We start from the raw sequence: 20,117 nt of genomic DNA on the forward strand, positions 1-20,117 counted from the left end.
GAGAAGAATATAATATAATATATATTATGTTATGTATTTGTGTGTAGATAATATTTAACTAATACATGATATATTTTTTTTCTGTTTTATTTATCTAAATATATATGTATATGTGTTATATTAAAAATAAAATAATAATATTAATAAAATATTTATTTAATCGATGTACAGCTTAACTAGGTAGGTATAGGAAAACATTAGCGTGCTAAAAGTGCGGATTCAGGCAGCGTTTTGAAAGCGTTGGGCGAGTTAAACTTTGATCCAAGATATCTGGGAATTGACGACTTGCGTTGTGACGGTGACTGGACCCGACTGTTCGGCGGCGCCGGTGACGGCGTCCGGTGATTGGTTGGCGGCGGAACCCGGACAGTCGGACGGCCAGGCGTTTGACAAGGATCGTGACGAGTTAAGAAGTTTTCCAACGTGTCCCATCCACCTCCAACGCGGACCATCATGTGCGTTCCTTTTAACAACTTTCCGGAAAAAAGAAAAGTAGATATCAAACAGTATACCTAGAGCTGGTGCTCATCAGTTCAGTAGGTAGCAAAGTGTTATTGGAGCGAGGGGGACAAATAACTAGTGGTGAATCGTTTCTGCCAAATTTCCAAAATTCAAAAAAGGTTTGCTTTTCGTTTTCTTCAAATCATTTTTCTTTTAAAATTATAGTTTGAGATTTTAAGAATCACTAGTTGTATTTTTGGTTTTATGTAATTATATTGTATGGTATTCTGAAAATTATGTGTCCGAAAATAGTACGTTTCCATCCACAGTCTGGTTCAATTTCATTGATTGTGTATACAGAGCAACAAATTATTTAAAATCATTCAATGCACACTTCCATGAACAGTTCTACAAACCGCATTCTAATATATTTAAAAAAATTTAATTTCAAGTGTTCAAATTAATTTGTATATAATATACATAACAGTTCTCAATTAAATATCGAAAAACCAAAAATAATATATTCAAACAGTGTAATAACTTCAACTGTGCCTAATAACAAAGTATGATTTAACATTCTCTGTATGGAATTTTTGAAAACAGTACTTATGTGTAGGTTTGGCGCAAACACAAAATCATACATTTTTCCACTTTGGTGGAAACGAATAACTCACAACGATTTTGCTCATAAACCTTGCCTAAGTCTTTCAGTTACATAAATTATCTATAGACTGTTGAGTTTAAATATAACAATTATCAACCACCCACCTTTATATAGGTACTGATTACTGAATTTCGATGGTAAATGATGAAACGTATATTTGTAACAACCATTGTTTAAAAATGTAAACACTATATAATAATATCAAAAAGGGATATGGATGATCATACACCTACATTATCCCCACAATTTTTACGATTACGGCCCTACGTACGTGGTAGGTACAACTCATAGAACCGCTATTTCTTTTGACTACAACTGAATCAATTTATTGCAGTAAAATAATCATTACCCTGATAAAAACGTTCCGGCCGTGTATGTTGTATCTTCCTTCTCCTATTTTTTTCAATTTCAATTTTTTCCCTTGACAGCGGCACTGCGCGAGAGCTTGTCGACTAGCATGTTTCACCTATAAAATTGTTCGTTTACAAATGAGTACTAAATCTATAAAATTAACATGTTTCATAGGTTTAAATATATTTTTTAGATTAAAGATGGTGATGGTAAATTGGTAAGTAGTAACTATAGTAACATAAAGAAGTAACTTTATGGATGCAAGGGTGTGTGCATTTGCATTTCACACAAATCCTCATTTTATATCTTAGCCCTTAGGTACAGCTAATATTTTTTTTTATTGATGAATTTATGACATTTAAATGATTTTTTTTTTGATTTCAACCCCGTCAAGTTAGAAAACCGTCATTCCTTTTACCGCAGGGAAAAAAAATTATAGAATTTTTATGTTTGGCACCCTTTACGTAAGATTTAATGATGTATATATTTATTATTTTTTAAGTAACTATAATTGTAAACGTTATACAAAATCAAATAATTCAAAATGTATTTATTAACTAGTTATATGTTAAAAGTTATTAATTATTTAGTGAACAGAGTAGGTATAATATTTACATTGTTTTTATAACATATTAACATATTGGCATACCTTGTAAGGATTTAATAGTTAGTTAGATGGATAGAATAAATGATAGCTATGATTAATACCTATGAATCTATGATATACTTAATAGCTAGTTACTTAAATATATATATAATATTATTCTTTGTTCATTAAATAATTAATAATTTTAAACATACAACTAGTTAATGTATAACTTTTGAATCATTTGATTTTTATATAGATCTTTTGCAAAGGGATCCAATGAATAATTCTGTATAGTCTTTACGAATATAGTTACTTTCAAAAAATATATTATTAAATCGTACGTAAGGGTTTCCAAACTTAAAAAATTCCATAATTTTTGACTGATGGAAAAAGAAATGATGATTTTCCTAATTTTCCGGAAAAAGTTGTTGGCGGAAATCAGCACCCTTACTCCTTAGCCCGTTTATAATCGAATACTTTTTTAAACATAGATTATTTTGCACAATTCTTTAACGCCCCTGCAGTTGTTTAGTAGTATATGTAGTAGGTACCTAACTTATAAAAAGGATAATATTTTTCTTTTTACTTTGTAATCGAGTTCACTGAAGTTATTGCAGCCTTCGATCGTATAGTCGTCGTCAGTAGTATCCGATTCCGATTTCAAAGTAACCATAGACGTTGCTCCGAGGCTCTCGGTTCTCCTCAATTTGCTCACCGATCTAATAGCCATTGGTATTGCGCTGGTGGAGCTGTAGCATTCGTAAGTAAGTTATTATTATTATTATTGTTCTATGTTATTGTTATTTTATATATTTTTATTTTTGTAAACAAAACAAACCGATGTCTAATGTTAGGAGTAGATATTTTTGTATCGGGACCGTCGTTCTGCTCTCTGGCTTCTTCGGCGTCGATTTCTTTTTCCATTTGCACCAGGCCCGGTGGTTCCAGACCAAATCGAGAAGCCAAGCGGGACACTTCCATCAGACACAATACAACATTACGAGGTTTGTTTTGCAAAACTGTTTGAGACAAAAAAATATTAATGTAATTCGTTTTCCTTTGAAACAAATCAAAATGTGCGTGTATATAAGATTACACGGTGTGCATTTAGGTAGGGACCGGCAGGGTGCATCCAAGCCCAGATTGAACTGGCGAGCTACCGAGAAAATCTCGGTGTCGGTGGGCCGCTTAAAAATAATGTATTGGGTTAAAATATATATACATACCTACATTTAATTATATAAATATATATCTAAAAACAAATCAAATTTTAAAATTATAAAGTCATAGTAAATTGATTAAAAATAATGGTTATACAGGTACTCATATTAAGGTCATGATGACTGATGAGTATAAAATGAAACGTGTAAAAATATGCATATATCGAGTTCTAAACTTATATTTTGCTTTTTTAAAAATAATATAGCTAAATACGAGAATACTAAGTACCTCAATTTAATGTATTGGATAATTTATAAATTTGCTTTAAAGAAACAATTATGAATTAAAGCCCACATGCTAAAAGAGTGTCATTTTTTTTTTTGTCAAATGGGCCGATACTTCGTTAAGGGCTGGTAGAAATTTAAAATCTCGGTAGGCCCACAAGTCTCAATCCGGCACTGGGTGCACCCGAGTTTGGGGAGCCAAAGTATTTTTACCATGATATAAAAAAACTGAGAAATTATTTTTTTTAATCAAACAAAGACTCCAAAAGTTCATTTTTAAGTATACAATATGTTATTGTTTTAAATAAATACACCCGATAAAGCAGTTATTATGTTACTATTATTTTTTTATTAGATAGGTATTTTAGATTTTCAGCATCACTATTTAATCATTTAATTTCTGTGCTTGGGGATGTATCCTATGGACCATAATATGGCCGAAATTGCTTGATATACATCACTGCCCATTGAGTAGGTATATCTATTACCTACCTAGATCGTCACTTTCAAACAGGAGGTGTTGGTGAACGCCAAGCCGACGACAAAATTGAATAAATTTTTCCGTATTGTCTCTTGAAAAAAAACTGTGCCTTGCCGCCGACTCAAAACAACGTGAAGATATTGTCGGTAAATCCTAAAAATGAAATTTTCGTTATTTCTGATTTAATAGTCTTTCATTTTTAAACCAGCATATTCATATTTTTAAGGAATTTTATTGAGTTGAATTTAAAACACAGAGCTGAATAATTATACTACTATAATCGTTTTAAAATAGTATGGTCCAATAATTTTTACCTAGGAACAGCTGTCAGTTAACACTTTTAGATAAGTGTATATGTACAGTGCTTGAATAATGAATTGGGGAAAAAAATAGAAGGAAGTACAAAACTATCATAGAATAAAGATTAATTAAAACTGTAGATTTAAATTTTTTATTGATTAGGACATAATTAGAAGGGGTAACTAATATATTTTTAAAGATAGAAGGTACTTTATCACCTCACATAGTCCGAGCCTCTTCATGCACTGAATATACACTGGGCATATGTATGAGCCACATTAAATTCATTTTTATTACAAGCACATTGCAGTAAATTAATTAAACAAATTGTCACAATTGTGTAAAATGTTAATGGACTCGAGTTAGACCATGCTATTTCTAAAACATTAATTCATATTTTTAATAAACAAAAATCAACGTACGCCTTTATAATGCCCCATAAGTATGGACTCATGTGCTAAGCACTCGATTGTCTTTGCTAAGCGGCACAGTATGACGCCATTGTCCAACATATCCAAAAGATTAATCGCATTTAGCCAATCGATATCTAAAAACAAAAAGATTAAATCAAACATTTTTATAAAATAATCAAACTGAAATATATTTTATTTTTTAAATTGTGTAGTCTTATTTTAATATTATAATGTTTTATTATTTTTATTGAATGCCTACATCACAAATTCACAAAAAATATGGATAATTTGTTTCATTTTATATGACTATAATGCGAGTATAACTATACTTGTGTACCGACCTATTTTAACCGGGATTAGTAAATTAGATCCCAAATGACCTGTGCCAGGGTTACGTCCTTTTAATACTGGGCATATTTTTGTTTAGTTTTGTAGAATTTAGTATTTAGGTAACTACATACATAATATACTTACTTAAGAACAATTTTTAAAAAGTTAACATTTGTCCATTTGTGAAAACCGCAAGTGCAAAACTCAAATCGACTAATTTGTTGTCTTTATTTTAAGTGACCACATTTAAATTTGGTAATATATCATGAATTTAAACACACATATCTAATAGCCACATAGGTAACCCATAATATTACGTTTCCAAAATTATAAATATTTCATATGCTGCATGATGAAGGACGACTTTCGAATATCAGTGGTGTCTCTACCCAGGTAGTCAGCAATATTACCTATTCAATAAACAATGCAATGCTGATTCAACTAATTATTGAATATTTATAGAACTGTACCAACTGTTAATTAATAATTTTAACTATAAAATATATTACCCAACTAATATTTATTTATGTATCAACACTATATCACCCGGTATTGCATGTGGATAAATGAAACCGAGATAACAACCCACCTATGGTGGGAAGTAATAATAGTAACTTTTTTTTTTAAGAACCAATTGCAAGACGAAATGAACGAATATCAGTGGCTCAACTATAAAATCATTTAGAGAGGGGGTTATGATTTTAATATTGGTTATTGGAGGCAGGTAAACCACCCTAAAATAACAAGTTCAAATCTATTATCTAAACCTTCCTTAAATCGTCAAAATTAGTCTATTATTTTTTGATTCTAGAGAATATTAGCCTTTGGCCTCAACCATAAGCACTTTGTCTTTTATAATCACGGTTACCCGCGGCTTCCATTCTAATTTTTAATACTCTTTCGACCCATCCATGCGGACTTGCTGAGTAGCTGAGTCCTAAATAATATGTGTGCAAAATGTTATGCTAATTGATAAAAAACTGTAAATTTAAATATCATGCGTCATTTAGATACATACGTATAACCTGACCAATAGTGTCTATATCTATCTGGAGTTTTCGTTTTGCTCCAGTTGAAGTTTTTTTTGTCAAAATCAGTCTAGTATACGGGTTAATAATTCTCCAAGTATGCTCGTCCACATTTTTCTTTTAATAATGAATTTATTCAAATTTTGATGTTTGGAACTTTTAAATATACTCTATGTTTAAAAATTCTTGAGATTTTTATGCTACATGTTTCTCAAAGGAGAACTCCCCCACCACCAAATTGTCCACTATAAATTGTTAAGCAATTTATTTTTCTGAACATTTTAACGTATCATAATATTCAGAATCAAAATTCGTAGGTACTTGTATTTTTTGAGTTAATTAACTTTGTGTATTATAAGAAATAAGGATTATAAGGCCATAATAAGAAGTTTGGGAGATATGGGGCTTTGGTTAGTAAAATATTATGTATAATAGCTTTATTCGCTGAAATGACGAAATATAATATATAAGTTATAACTGTATTATATCCAATCATAATAACTATTTTAGTATCTGTAACCAATGCCTTATAATATACAAATACAAATTATATTTTCATGATCAGAAACAGAATTCATGAGTTACTCACCTTAAACCCTCCCCGAATCTCAATTTATCTATTGATATAACTTGGATTGAAAGTTGTCAAATTTTTAAGTCTATAAAAGACGAACCAACAAACATTAATCTTTAAACATTAAAATATACGATATGGTTTAATCAATTTGTTAAGACCTATTTTTAATAATTTTCAAACAAATAAACATGTATTTTTTATTCGGGAAATCGTATTATGTTGATAAGGTCAATGATTAGGTAATCAAAACTAATCGGAAAAATGTGAACATTTATTTTATCAGTAAGGGATCATCCTAATTCTTAAGCTATTTTTATTCGCATTATTTTATGTACCTATTTATTCTTATAAATTGATAATATATAAATAAACCTATTTTATACCTTAATTATACCTTATAATATACCTACCTATATATAATGATTAAATTGTGCTGTTAAAAGTTATCTTATCTCAATTGAAAACTACTTTACTACCTTAAACCTACCTAGTACCTACGCTGATACTATTGTAAACTTTAAAATGCTTATAAATTATAAAAAGTTAGTAAAATATCCTTTATAGACTAGTTCAAAAACCTATATTTATTATTGATCAACAGTTATGAAAAATGTTTATTTATTTTTCTTTAAATTTTTTATATGTATAGGCAAACATAATAATCACTTCTTATAGGCACAAAATAATATATAGCTTTTTACACACGAGACAATATACTAACTCTTTATTTTACTATAGTTATACATATAAATAATTTTACATATTTTGTATGTATATTCAATTTATTGTTGAGGTACAAGGCTACAATCAATTTTGGTTAGAAACATTTAAAAAATATTTTATTTATTACAGGGTGTCAAGGTGATTCGCCAAGTAAGCTCACCAGTCACCCCATATTTAATTTAATAGTACACTCAAACACTTTTTTACAAATAAATTGAAAAATACCATATTGTCAATTTCTTAGATTTTTTAACAGTATTTGGGGAATAGGGAGTGTCCTGTGGTGTTAAAACTTCTGTTTTTCAAATTAGAACCAAAATTTTCTAAGAATAATAAATTAATAAGTGATAACTAATAAACGCCTACCCACTAGATTAAATATTTATATCATATTTTCGTCGGTACAAAGTGTGCAAGTGCAACTATTTTTTAGGACTATTATCTTTAATATAAACATTTTAACAACTCAGAAACTGCTCTTTAACATTTTGCTTCAGGTATATCAAAAGTTCTTATTCAAAAAAGAGGCTTGCATCAATACTAGAAACTCTCGAAATTGTAAAAAATTCGAAGCACTTATTTGAAAAAGTGACCTTTAAGTATACTTGAAAACTCCAAAAATCTAAATTTGAATAAATGCATTATTAAAGAAAAAGGGGTGAGTATGCTTGGTTAATCAGGAGTAGTCGAATTGGTTCTCGTTTGAAAAAAGTATTTTAATAAGTTAGGCCGAATTGATTCTTGTTAGTGTTCTGGTCAAATAGTTACAATTTTCATTTTTAAGTATTCTTTTGTAACATGAAAATGAAATCATTTGTACCAATTTATAATTGATACAAAATATAAATTAAATAGGTAGTATAAAATATAAATGTACCTACACTATACAATGAAATGGTAATACATTTTTATATTGGCGTTTTACCAAACTATCGCTGGTACCCCGATCGATTAAAATAAGGATTGAGATATACGTGCTTATATTCCTATGAGTTTACCTGTATATTATACTTAATATTACTAGACAAGCAGTCAGTGGATGGAAAGAGAAACAACACAGAGAGCGCTTTTTGATTATTCGTAGTACGTACGAAGAGTAACAGAGTAAGATATATAGATTTATAGATTATTGCATTTTTTTCGTAAGGACAGCTTACATCATTGAGGGAGATATTGTTACACAGCCCGCATGCTGTAGTTGTACACAATTCTTTTCTATACCCTATGGCCCTAAGTCCGTAAAACTGAAAAGGAAAATGTGCGTAATTAAGCCTGAACCAATTCGGCTTGTCTTAATAAAATATCTTTTCCAAACAGGAAACAATTCGGCGTGTGGGGTTAGTGCTCGGGAACCAATTCGGTAATTCTGTACTTGGATAATTGGGAGACATAATAATAGCCAAATGGAACTTTACTTATTGGATAATTATTACTTATTACTTATTACAATAATAAAAAGGGCCCAGTATGTATAAAAATATTATTAATATTAAATAAAATATTAAATGGTCAATATACTTTGAAAACTTCATTATAATAATATAAAATGAAAATATAATGTTATAAATCTTATATAATGTTTTATAAAAATATATTATGACAGATGATTTATAATATTATTAATATATTATTAACCATTAAACAGCCATAATATAGGTACAACTTTTAATGGGAGGAAATAGGTATACACTATAAGTATTGAAATAAGAACGTTGGAGGTACCTACCTACAATATTTATAAATATTCGTCTCTAGATACCTATAGTATAAAAATGAAATTATCTATAGAAAAAAATAGCCGTCATATAAGTAATTTATTATCTGATAATAATAATATTATATAAATTATTTATAAGTTATAATTATTTTGAATGTGACGTATCAGTATTATACGTATACCATGTAGGTATAGTGAACGCAATATGCTTCATTGCAATTATATGTATTGACGTATTGTACATTTTACCAGATTTATTATTTATATACACGATAGGTAAGTGTCACTATAGAACTTAGTATATTATTAAGAAATAAGAGACAAGTGTTGTAGGTACCTAAAATCATTAACTTAAGAATAATCTTTTTTTGCTAATACTGCATAATGGGTATACAATTTTTCTAAAATTATTTAGATACAGAAAAATACATAATGTATTAATATGTTATATAATTTTTTTATTTTCATATCAATACCAATAGTTTGGAAAAATTCGTAAATTAGGTGGATGTTTCAATGTTCACCAAATGCTTCTACCATTTTTTAAAAGTGGCTTAGAATGGTTCTTGTCTTGGCCAATCTCGGGCAATCAAGAACGGTAATGTTGCGTATTGTTGTGAGGGGTTCGTCACATTGACTACCGTAGGGCTGTTTGTGTTTTATTATGTTTATATATATTATGTATGGGTGCGAGGTCTGGGTTCCGGATTCTTCGCCATAAGCGTAACTATGATGTCTGAACGATGAGATATTGTATTAAATTAACAACTATCTCTAATTATAAAAATTATGAAAGATAATAGATACCCACTATAAAGAAAATAGAAACGTATTTAACGAATATAAATAAGTAGTTACTGAAATATACATATAATGTATTATAAAGCACAGAGGGCGTTTTTCCACTCCATTTTACATTTGACCTTGAATGGGTGGGATTGGTGACGTCACTCCAGGGATGCTGTGACTGGGTTAACCAGAATAATATTGATTCCACCCTCTTGACTGGTCGTTGTGTTTTCACTGTTTTCACAATCTATATATTTTTTGACGAGTAGATGAAACTACGTAGATTATTTGTAAGTGGAATCACTGAATTCAGTTTCGCAATATTAAAAAAAAAAAACCGCTATATATCTATGAAAAAAAAATATAAAAACATCCATCATTTTGTTCCACTAATAATAAATAGATAGGCGAGAAGGATAGAATAGTAAATCATGAAGGCCTCTTTTGTCATGGTTGTGTTCATTTTTTTATTTTTCTTTCTTATTGTTGTTATTATTATCATATATTTTTTTTATACGTGACATTTCAAAGTCCACCAACATACCACCTAGTTTAGATATACCTATAAAGTGTATTACTCTCCTTGTCGCCTGTGTCTACAGAAGACTCGGAACAACGTCATAAACATATTGTATGTTTATATAGGTATTCTATACCTTCAAAATATATTCTAGGTGAAAATGATGTGACCTTTTTGACTGGAATAGCTGGAAATCGATTTTTTTAGAATGGGGAAACAGGAGGTGACTATACAAACTATTTAGGCCAACAAATCCCAAAGTCACGAACTCATGATTAGTTTCTTCTGCAGTGGTCGAACAAAATTAAACTATTTTTATAAATACGTATAGACTGTAGACAATAGAAGGAAAATAAATAAAATTAGGTATGAGAATGTGTAATATACAATATGCAATGAAATTAAGTTTAATATATTATATTGACCAGTATGAAATATTATAAGTATTAACATAAATGTATATTATATAGAAAATATATTTTTTAATAGATAAGCAGAAAAAATAATTATGTAAATTATAATTAAAATTATGTAATTTTAATTTAATTTTTAAATTATAATATATGATTCTGTAATAATTATACCCATCTGCATAAAATATGTAGAGAAAATATTATTCACAATATTATAAAAATTGAAAAAACATAGAATAAGATAATTTCAAACTAAATTAATTATTAAACATAAAATGAAATGAAAATAAGCAAGTATATTTATATCCACACTCCACAGGTATAAAATTATATAATGATTAAATACTATGTTAATATTATTATGTATTTATGTATTTATATATTATTTTCTTTAAATCATAACGTTTATTTTATGAAAAATTTGAGAAAAAAATTGTTTTAACTGTTTTGTTTGTTAATATAAAGTGTACCTATACGCGTATTTATTATAATAACTTAAATTACATGATATAATATTTTATCATTGATGTCCAAAGCTCAAAGATTAATTTTACAACAGTAATTTTTTTATGTCCAATATGGCAACATTCCTATATAAGACTATTAATACATTTATACCTACTTAATAGATAATATTAAGGTTATAAAGTATTAAAACTGTGTGTATTCTTTGTATTCTCGTCTATTTCTGTTTATGCATTTATACCTGTAACCTATTTGTTACATATTATACATGATAAATAACCATATTATATTTTGTGAGATTTGTCTCATGTTAGACAACCATTCTACTTAAAGCTAAATACAACACTGACAATAAACAATATTAAATATTCTTATATCTATGCACTACATTGTGTTATATATTATGACAACAATGTACAGTTTTGCAGATATAACGATACTTAATACAGCAATATAGCGTGACATATGGCTTCAGAAACAATGTAGAAATGATATTCATGGGTTCGTACCTCACGTACCTGTACCTAACTATACCCCCAACATCATGAATGCCTACAATATTTCTGGTTTTCCATTTACTGACGAATCCCTTTCGCGTGACTCCCGCTGAATCGAATAAACAGTGTACTAAAATATTATAATTTAATTCGGCATGATTTTCTTTAGAAACGCATATTATACTACCTCTTACCACTAGGTATAGCCGTATAGGGGCGCAGAGTACACGTCATTTAAACAAAGTTTAAGTTAAATAATACACGACATAGGCGTTTGTTGAAATTCCGTTTTGATGCTTCGTGATTTTATACATTTAAATATTTATCAAATTGTATTATTATTGTAACCTATGATAATATAAACTATATCTACTATATAATGTAGTAATGTACTATAGAACAGTAGGTCAATGCATGTACCTATGGCTAGGCTATAAAATTAATGTACCATAGGTATCTAATAGTTATATAATAAGATACCAACTACCAGTAATTACTAATTATATTTTTTTTCTTGCTCCATAAAATAAAAATAAACCTACACGTATTCAGTCCAACTATATATAAATATATTATTTCTGCATACAGTGTGTTTATTATAGGTATGTTTATTATCATAGTCACTAAATTATATTTCTGAAGTATATTTTTTGGAAAACTATGATTTTAGCTATAATTCATAATAATTAACATTGTTTTTTGAATACCTAACCTAGATTAAAAAAAAAATAAAATTTTGGTTTTCAGGCGTCCTCGTACCAAGCTGTACCTAGTAGTAAATATTGAAATTGACAGGGATAATTTATAAAAATATTTGAATTTATTAATTTATTAATTTAATAATATATATTAAGAAAACTCGATTTGTTAAGCTTCTAACTATAATTACGGAAAATTATGACATACAATTTAAAACACAGTCGTCTATTTCATAACATACAAAGAAATCTTAAATTGCACCTTAAATTTGTATGTAAGATATACCTACGTGTGTTCTTTTCATTATTATTATAAGTATTCACATAATATATTGCACATTTTCACAATACAAATTCAAGTGACTGTCAGACTGTATAAAAAGTAAATAGAAGTTACCTATGTATACTACGGCTGACAGCTGGTATGTAGGTAGTACTTGCATTATAAAGACAAATATCACCTACGGCAGTAATGTAGTATGTATAGGTAAATTATAAGTAATAATAGTAATATATACATTATGCATATAGATTAATCATATTGTAATTAAATTAACATTAAGTCTTTCAGGTATCATACTTAAAATATTTATTACAACTCGTTAAGATGTAGTGTATTTCGAAAACGCCAATAACCTCAGAAGTTGAGGCGCATAAGTAAATGAAAAAAAAGTAGTAACTGCATGTCGCTCTGCTGTACATTAGGAATTAACTACTTACGCGGAACCTTGTTTTAAATTTTCAATCCTTAGTTATAAAAGTTGTACATTTAATAAACTTGTAACAGTTGTAACTACAAAATCATTTTTCAATTAAAAATTAAATTTTAATAATTGTGTCAAAATTTGAACTTTAAATGATTAAAAAACAAAAACGTGCATATGAATTTTTAATATTTTTCAACTAATATTGTGACGATATATCAGGAGCCTTGTATTTTTTGATAAAAGTACACAAACTTATAAAGAATCTCGTATTACATTTTTAAATCTTAGATGTAAAATTAAATGTTTTTTATGAATTTCTAACTCAAAATAATTTGCAAATTTTCTTGATTTTTATGAGTTTTGTCAAAATAATAAAGTCAAAAGCTCATTAAAAATTACTGTGGATTCAAGCTCAACTTTTTTTTAATTTCCACTACCTAACAAAAACTTACGGGGAACCTTGTATTATATTTTCAAGTTTTCTGAATGGGTGAAAAATTTTTTATCGATATTAATTAAATAAAACTAATAATAATCGAAAATGTCATATGCCTATAAATAGTTCAACATGAGTCAAAATATTTTGATAGCGTATAGAAATACCAATATTAACATTCAGTAAACATTTCATAAGCCTTCGGTCATTTGTTTTAGAGTTACACTATCGAACACGATTTCATGTAATAATTCTAGTTTTTCCTTAATTTTTTGTTTGTTTTTCTTGCCGTCTTTGAAAACTATTGGGAAAATGTTACTTTTGACTCCCCCCCCCCAAGTACCAACCAGATTCACTTTCCTGCGAAATAAGTTGCTGTTGAAGAAAATCGAATCTTTTTTACTACATCAAAACGTGATGATAGACACCAAAATAAATTTCAAAAAATTAAAATAAAAAAACACACATCATTGTAAAATCAAAACATTCATCGCTCCGTTCAGAATCTAATAGTAATAACTATAATAAGTACCCCCATTCATAGTATCAAAAATTAAACTCTAAATTTAAGTCTGATATTAATTACAACACTATATTCAGAACCTAACATCAAAAATATCAACTTACCTAAAGATTTGTTGATCCAGTCCGCTAAATCTTCTTTTAATGGTAGAAGCTGACGATTTTGACTGTCTATTATTTTTCCTTGATACTGTTCCAAATATTCTTGATCCGTATCAGTAGAAGGGATCCTATGATCAATGAGGATACCCTTTTGTTTCGCGTCCATTTTCTTAAGTGATGAACGCGAAGGGATCTTGGATCATAAATGTTGTTGTTGTATAGATGTACTATAAAATACAATAATTAATATATTATAAGACTAGTCACTAGGTATAGTATATGAACATACTGTTTATTATTATTTATAATGAATAATAAGCAAGTAAGTTATATAACAATAGGGACTAAAATTGATTTAGTATTAATCAGAATATTAGGTGTTCTATCCGTTTTAACACATCGAAATTCCTCCAGTGGAAGAATACTCCACCCTGAAGAACATGTTACTTCATCACACAATCACGTATTGTTTTTTATAATATATTGTAACAAATAGTTCAATAAAAATTTTAATTCAAACAAAACGAAACCGTTGAAGTCCTTCTGCTGTATAGTAGATATCAAGAGTATACCACGATCATTGAGTATAATGGTCAGTATAATGGATGTGTTGGAATTAAGTTTAATGATAAATTATTACACATCAAACTATTCTGATCAGAAACAATGTTCCAACCTCTTTTTCTAAAGATATTTTATAATTAATGTATAGTAAGTAGCAAATTAATAGTAACAAAAATGCATATAAAATATAAATAATTTAAAATTAGTTTAGTTATTTTGAAAACTATGGCTTAAGTAAAAGTGGAATGTTTCTACGAACAAACATCGTTAAAAGATAAATTGTTATTATGCGTTTGAAATTTTGAATAGTTATCATAAACAATATATATGATCTTACCAAAACTGTATTTTAAATAAAAAAAACTTATGAAGAATCTTGTATTATTACTTTTCCAAGCCTTGAATACTAAAATAAAAATGTTATGAATTTTTAACTACAAAAAAATTTACATATTTCCATGTTTTTGTTGAATGCCGTAAAAAATTGAAATTTAAACGCTTAAAAAAACTGTATTTTCAAGATTTTTGATTGCTTTAAGAAAACAACTTATGACTTCATGAGGAACCTTATTAGTTATTAACTTATATTGAAAATGTTAAGCTTAATTACTTACAAGTTACATCAAAAATTGTATCACACATATTAAATATAAAAAAAAAAACTAAAAAAAAAATCACCTCTAAGTTATTTAATTATTTCTATATTTTTTAAAAACTTTAAAATGTATATATGTTTGCTGATTTCTTGTTTGGAAGTTAGAACTAATATTTTTAAATGTTAATTTCGCTCACGTTTATGAACCAATGAATTAAGTAGGTAATATAAAATATTTATAAGTTAAACTATGATATTGTATAATATAGTATTTCGTAATATTCATTAGATTCCCTGATTCAGATTAAGTATCAAACTTGTTATATGAATAGGTATTTATATAATGGGTTGACGTTACTAATTACTATACAGTCGACTTTTAAAGACCTTTCGTTCTAATTTCTAAAAATATAGGTAAATATAATTTATACCAATACATATCTCATAAATATGAGATCATTGATAAAAATATTAAATGGTAATATTTTTTAATATAGTTATTATAGTTTTATAGAGCGTGATTCACTTAACACAAATCAGTAAATATCTTTAAGTATTTAAATAATGTTTTGTTTTTCGGAATAATTAATATAATTTTAGAATTTTATATTTTTAATAAGCGTTAATATGTTTCACATCTTCTTAATAACCCAAAATTAGCATCAATAACTTCTATAATTTACGTAACAGATTTTTTTACCAAATTTTGAATTAAAAAAATATTAAATCTCATATTTCATAGTATTTAACTACAATTTATTGATTGGACATTAGTACATTATTATAAAATCATAGTGTATCTACACATCAGATTTTTTTCAATTCTTTAATAGATATTTTATTTTCGTTTAGAACCGGCAACGACGATAAAATAATATGTATTTATTCTTTGTTTTATTATTAAATTAACAACTAATATAAATTTAGCAATAATTCGTTTTATTTGAAATTTGAATAAAATATCATTAAATTAATTATTTCAAATCAATTCTTTATTCAACATAATATTATAAACATCAGTATATAATTACCATTTCAAAATGTAACAAACTTATAACTCATACGGGTCATACGCTAGCGATAAGCTTGCTCGTGACAATATCAAATTGCCTTAAGGCTTAAACAGTTTAACTACAATAGTTCTTCACCAATCTTATATTACTTCCTTTTCGTTAAACTTAATAATTTTTAATTCATATACAATGCGGGTGCTGTTAAGTGAACGTTTGACCCAGTTGTCATGGACAGTTAACAATTTGGTGAAAATGAAAAAGCGAAAAGCGTAATAAATTTGATGGTCTACTAAACCAAACAGCATTTTAAAGTCGTACAAATCAAGTATTCCTTTAGAAATATTAATTACCTTTTTTTAGTACCCAGGTTAGGTTAGTTACTAGTTAGGTAGGTAGCTAATAGCATTTTGTATACATATATGATATTTATATTAATTATTGTCTGCTTGAAACTAAATCCCAATACACATTTTAATGTACCCTACATATAGCCATATAGGTAACAATAAATTGAGTTATTCGAAAGTTATTGTGATACACCAATCTTTAAGTAATTATCAATAACGAAATTGGCGGAGTTCATCGAGTAGAAAAATATATCTAGATTGTGTAGTAAGTAACGATATTAATTTTAAATTATTATATTGTTTTAGCTGTGATATGTTAAAATGAAACTGAGAATTCTGTTACGTTTCCAAAATTCTTATTAGTTCTATTTTTTAAGTTTAAGTTCAATAAATGAGTCTTAAAATACATAACACTATTTTAAATCTGGTTTTCATTGATTTCAAGCAACACATTTTTTCAACGTCGAACTTAGATGATTTCATCACGTGTTAAAAAACAAAAATGGTTCAAATTCCTTTTTAAATAACTGCACAACAAATTTAGAATTCTTAAGTTATACCTAGGTTATTTAAACTACAGAAACGAATTGTTCAAAAACAAAAATCTACACTTAATTTTTACATTTTTTGAGCATTTTTAGTAAGTATCCTGTTTTGTATTTTCCTTTAATATTTTTAATCTAACTCTTTCAAATTTCATTCCAGAGTCTTTGAGTTACTCGTACTAATAGGTAAAAAAGTATATATATTTGTAATTTACTACTAAATGTCTAAATGTTAATTAAAATGTCTAAAATAAACATCATATATTCATATTATTATTATTATTTTTATAATAGGTAAAAAAAAAATAAGGTTAACGTATTAAAATTGTTTCATGAGTATACTGTTTTCTCCGTAGATTATCTATATATATTTTATTTAAAATGTTAAAAATTGAAAATATAATAATTTTGAAATATTCACAAATAAAAAGTTGAAAATTGAAAAAATAATCAACCTTTACACATTAATCTTAGCTCAGTTATTTCTATTTCTGAAAAAAATACTTAATTATAACAAATTCGTCTGATATTATATTACAATAAAAAATTTGCAGATAAACAATACCTACCTATACATAAGATAATATGATATTGACAAATAAACAGTATAAGTTTATTTTAAAATGGTTTTTTTCAATTTTACTACCTTTACGTTTTATGAATTAACATTTTTTTAATGCATCATTCCATTAAATTTGTAATTTGCAATTCAAATATTTTTTTTTAAACAAATATTAACTAATGCAGTATGGATATGGTTTTTCCTAATCAACAAATTAAGTTGACCGCTGTGCAATGAAAATTCGATTGATAGATATATATATTATATTATACCATTGCAAATAACACTTAGAAAGTGTCTACTAATCAATTTGTTTCGGCTGAATCTATTTTCTATCAATAAAATGTATAAAAACACGATAGAATTGTGTTGATACTGGAAAGAAAAACGCGTCGGTTGTTTGTAGGTAGGTTCATTTCCCACTGTACGGTCTACCTAGCACGGGATTGTGTCAGTAGACACCCAAACTATCCTATCAAACGCTCGGTTTCCCATGGAGTATATGTATTATATATATTGACCTATATTTTTAAAATAAAATGTTGAGATTTAATTAAGATTGAAATAAAATGAAAGAATGTATGTACCCACTTGAGTAATTTTTTTTTATAAAATAATGTTTTACTTGATTGTTTCAATTAAATTATAAAAATTAACTTTACCTTTAAGTTCAAAAAAAAATATTGTTAGAAGTACCTACCTATACAAAAGATATATTTACGTGTACAAATTACCAGAGATGTCGACAAGATGGCTAAGGGCCTAAGGAAACTATATGGTCTCCCCCCCCATAAAAATTCCTGGCTACACCACTGCATATTACATATACATCAGTATAAATATATGCGTATTATTATTAAATTATATTTATACACGTCTTTATACAAATATATATTTAAAAAATAATAATTTAAGGTAAGTAGCAAGAACATATTCATTTTACTTTACATAGGTACTCGTCATTTATATTATATATATTATGTATAAAACTATACGATTTAAAACAGTATTTTTCTATACTCATGAGAATGATATGTAGTAAATATCTACAAAAAATATTAAGAAGTATATATGACAATAATCTGAACGTGATTTTTTTAAATTCGTTTTAACACATGTGTGGCTGTAAGAAAAAAGTATCCATCACGTTTTTAATAAAGTACCCCGAGGTTGTCACATCATATAATTGGAAGCATATTTTTCATACTTTTTTATACTCGACATAATAGTATGTAGTTATTTTAGGCATGACGAAACAATTGCTGTCCGGACATCATTACATTGTCAAACTTCATAATATATATATGAATGGGGGAGCTGAATCCATGCGTACACCTTCATTGTAACCCAATAGATCAAAATATTACAAACGCAAGAACAGTTATAATATATTTCTATACCTACATAATCTATTATAATGTAAGGTGTTATTTTCTATATCAACGACATTCGTAAATTTTATAGACAAATTTATATTTTCATTTATATTTTAAATATTTTGACTAATATAATGCATTCAACATTAGTATAATGTACATTCGGTAAAAAATATAAAAAATATGTACTGGTAGTAGGTAGTAGGTACCCTATAAATAAATAAATTATGTTTAAAATGTATACAAATATAATAATATATTATGTATAATTATTTTGTATTATTTATTATATAAATAATTACAGCTTAGTAAAATAAATTTCTTATTTTGTATATTTGTTTGACAAATTTTTAAGTTAACTGAATACTGAAAACTTTAAAATAACACATTCATACATCGAATTCGAATTTAAAGTACCTATATTTTTTTGAAGTTTCAACTATAAATAAATTACATGCAATGTAATTTATACTTACTTGATCGATATTGAACTTTCCATATTAGATACTCTGGTGCTGATCTTGAACGTCGATTGGAAAATTGTACCGGACATAATTTTTTTACAGCGGTGATCAGAAGAACAACGAAAATCACACGAGCGCGCGGCGATGGAAACTGTATTAGCCTTGTTTTGGCGGCTCGGGAATAGGAAAACTCCGGAGAAATTGAGTAAAACGTTCAGTGTTGCCTCGTGTTACAACCTACAATATTTTGTTGCATACGTACAGCCTACCGACCCAATATATTACAATATATAAATAAGCGATGTACAAAAAGGCTTCTTATAGTAAGGAAGCCCCGGAATGGCGAAATGTAATCCAACGCAATAATTAAATTTGTTTCTTCTTAAGTTTTTTTCTTAAGTACTTTTTATTTATTATACTTTTCCAATCAAAAAAACATAAAT

The 20,117-nt window shown here is 27.4% G+C and overlaps 1 protein-coding gene across 2 annotated transcripts; it reads right to left on the bottom strand.

The window, feature by feature from the left end:
- Positions 1 to 121: 121 nt before the first annotated feature.
- LOC111033910 (growth arrest-specific protein 2-like) lies at positions 122 to 19,853 on the bottom strand. Of its 2 annotated transcripts, none has more exons than XM_022314858.1 (8): positions 19,687 to 19,853; positions 14,212 to 14,435; positions 4,694 to 4,818; positions 3,983 to 4,124; positions 2,884 to 3,064; positions 2,632 to 2,794; positions 1,455 to 1,571; positions 122 to 473 (listed from the first exon to the last, which is right to left on the bottom strand). In XM_022314858.1, exons 2-8 carry the CDS (start codon positions 14,372 to 14,374, stop codon positions 198 to 200), a joined length of 1,167 nt encoding a protein of 388 aa, XP_022170550.1. In that variant the 5' UTR covers positions 14,375 to 14,435; positions 19,687 to 19,853; the 3' UTR covers positions 122 to 197. The 2 variants fall into 2 exon arrangements, with proteins under 2 accessions (XP_022170550.1, XP_022170548.1); XM_022314856.1 differs by having other exon boundaries at positions 2,632 to 2,800.
- Between the last annotated feature and the right edge of the window lie 264 nt (positions 19,854 to 20,117).

This window comes from Myzus persicae, unplaced genomic scaffold, assembly GCF_001856785.1.
Source record: "Myzus persicae strain clone G006 unplaced genomic scaffold, MPER_G0061.0, whole genome shotgun sequence".
NCBI classification, from domain to species: domain Eukaryota; kingdom Metazoa; phylum Arthropoda; class Insecta; order Hemiptera; family Aphididae; genus Myzus; species Myzus persicae.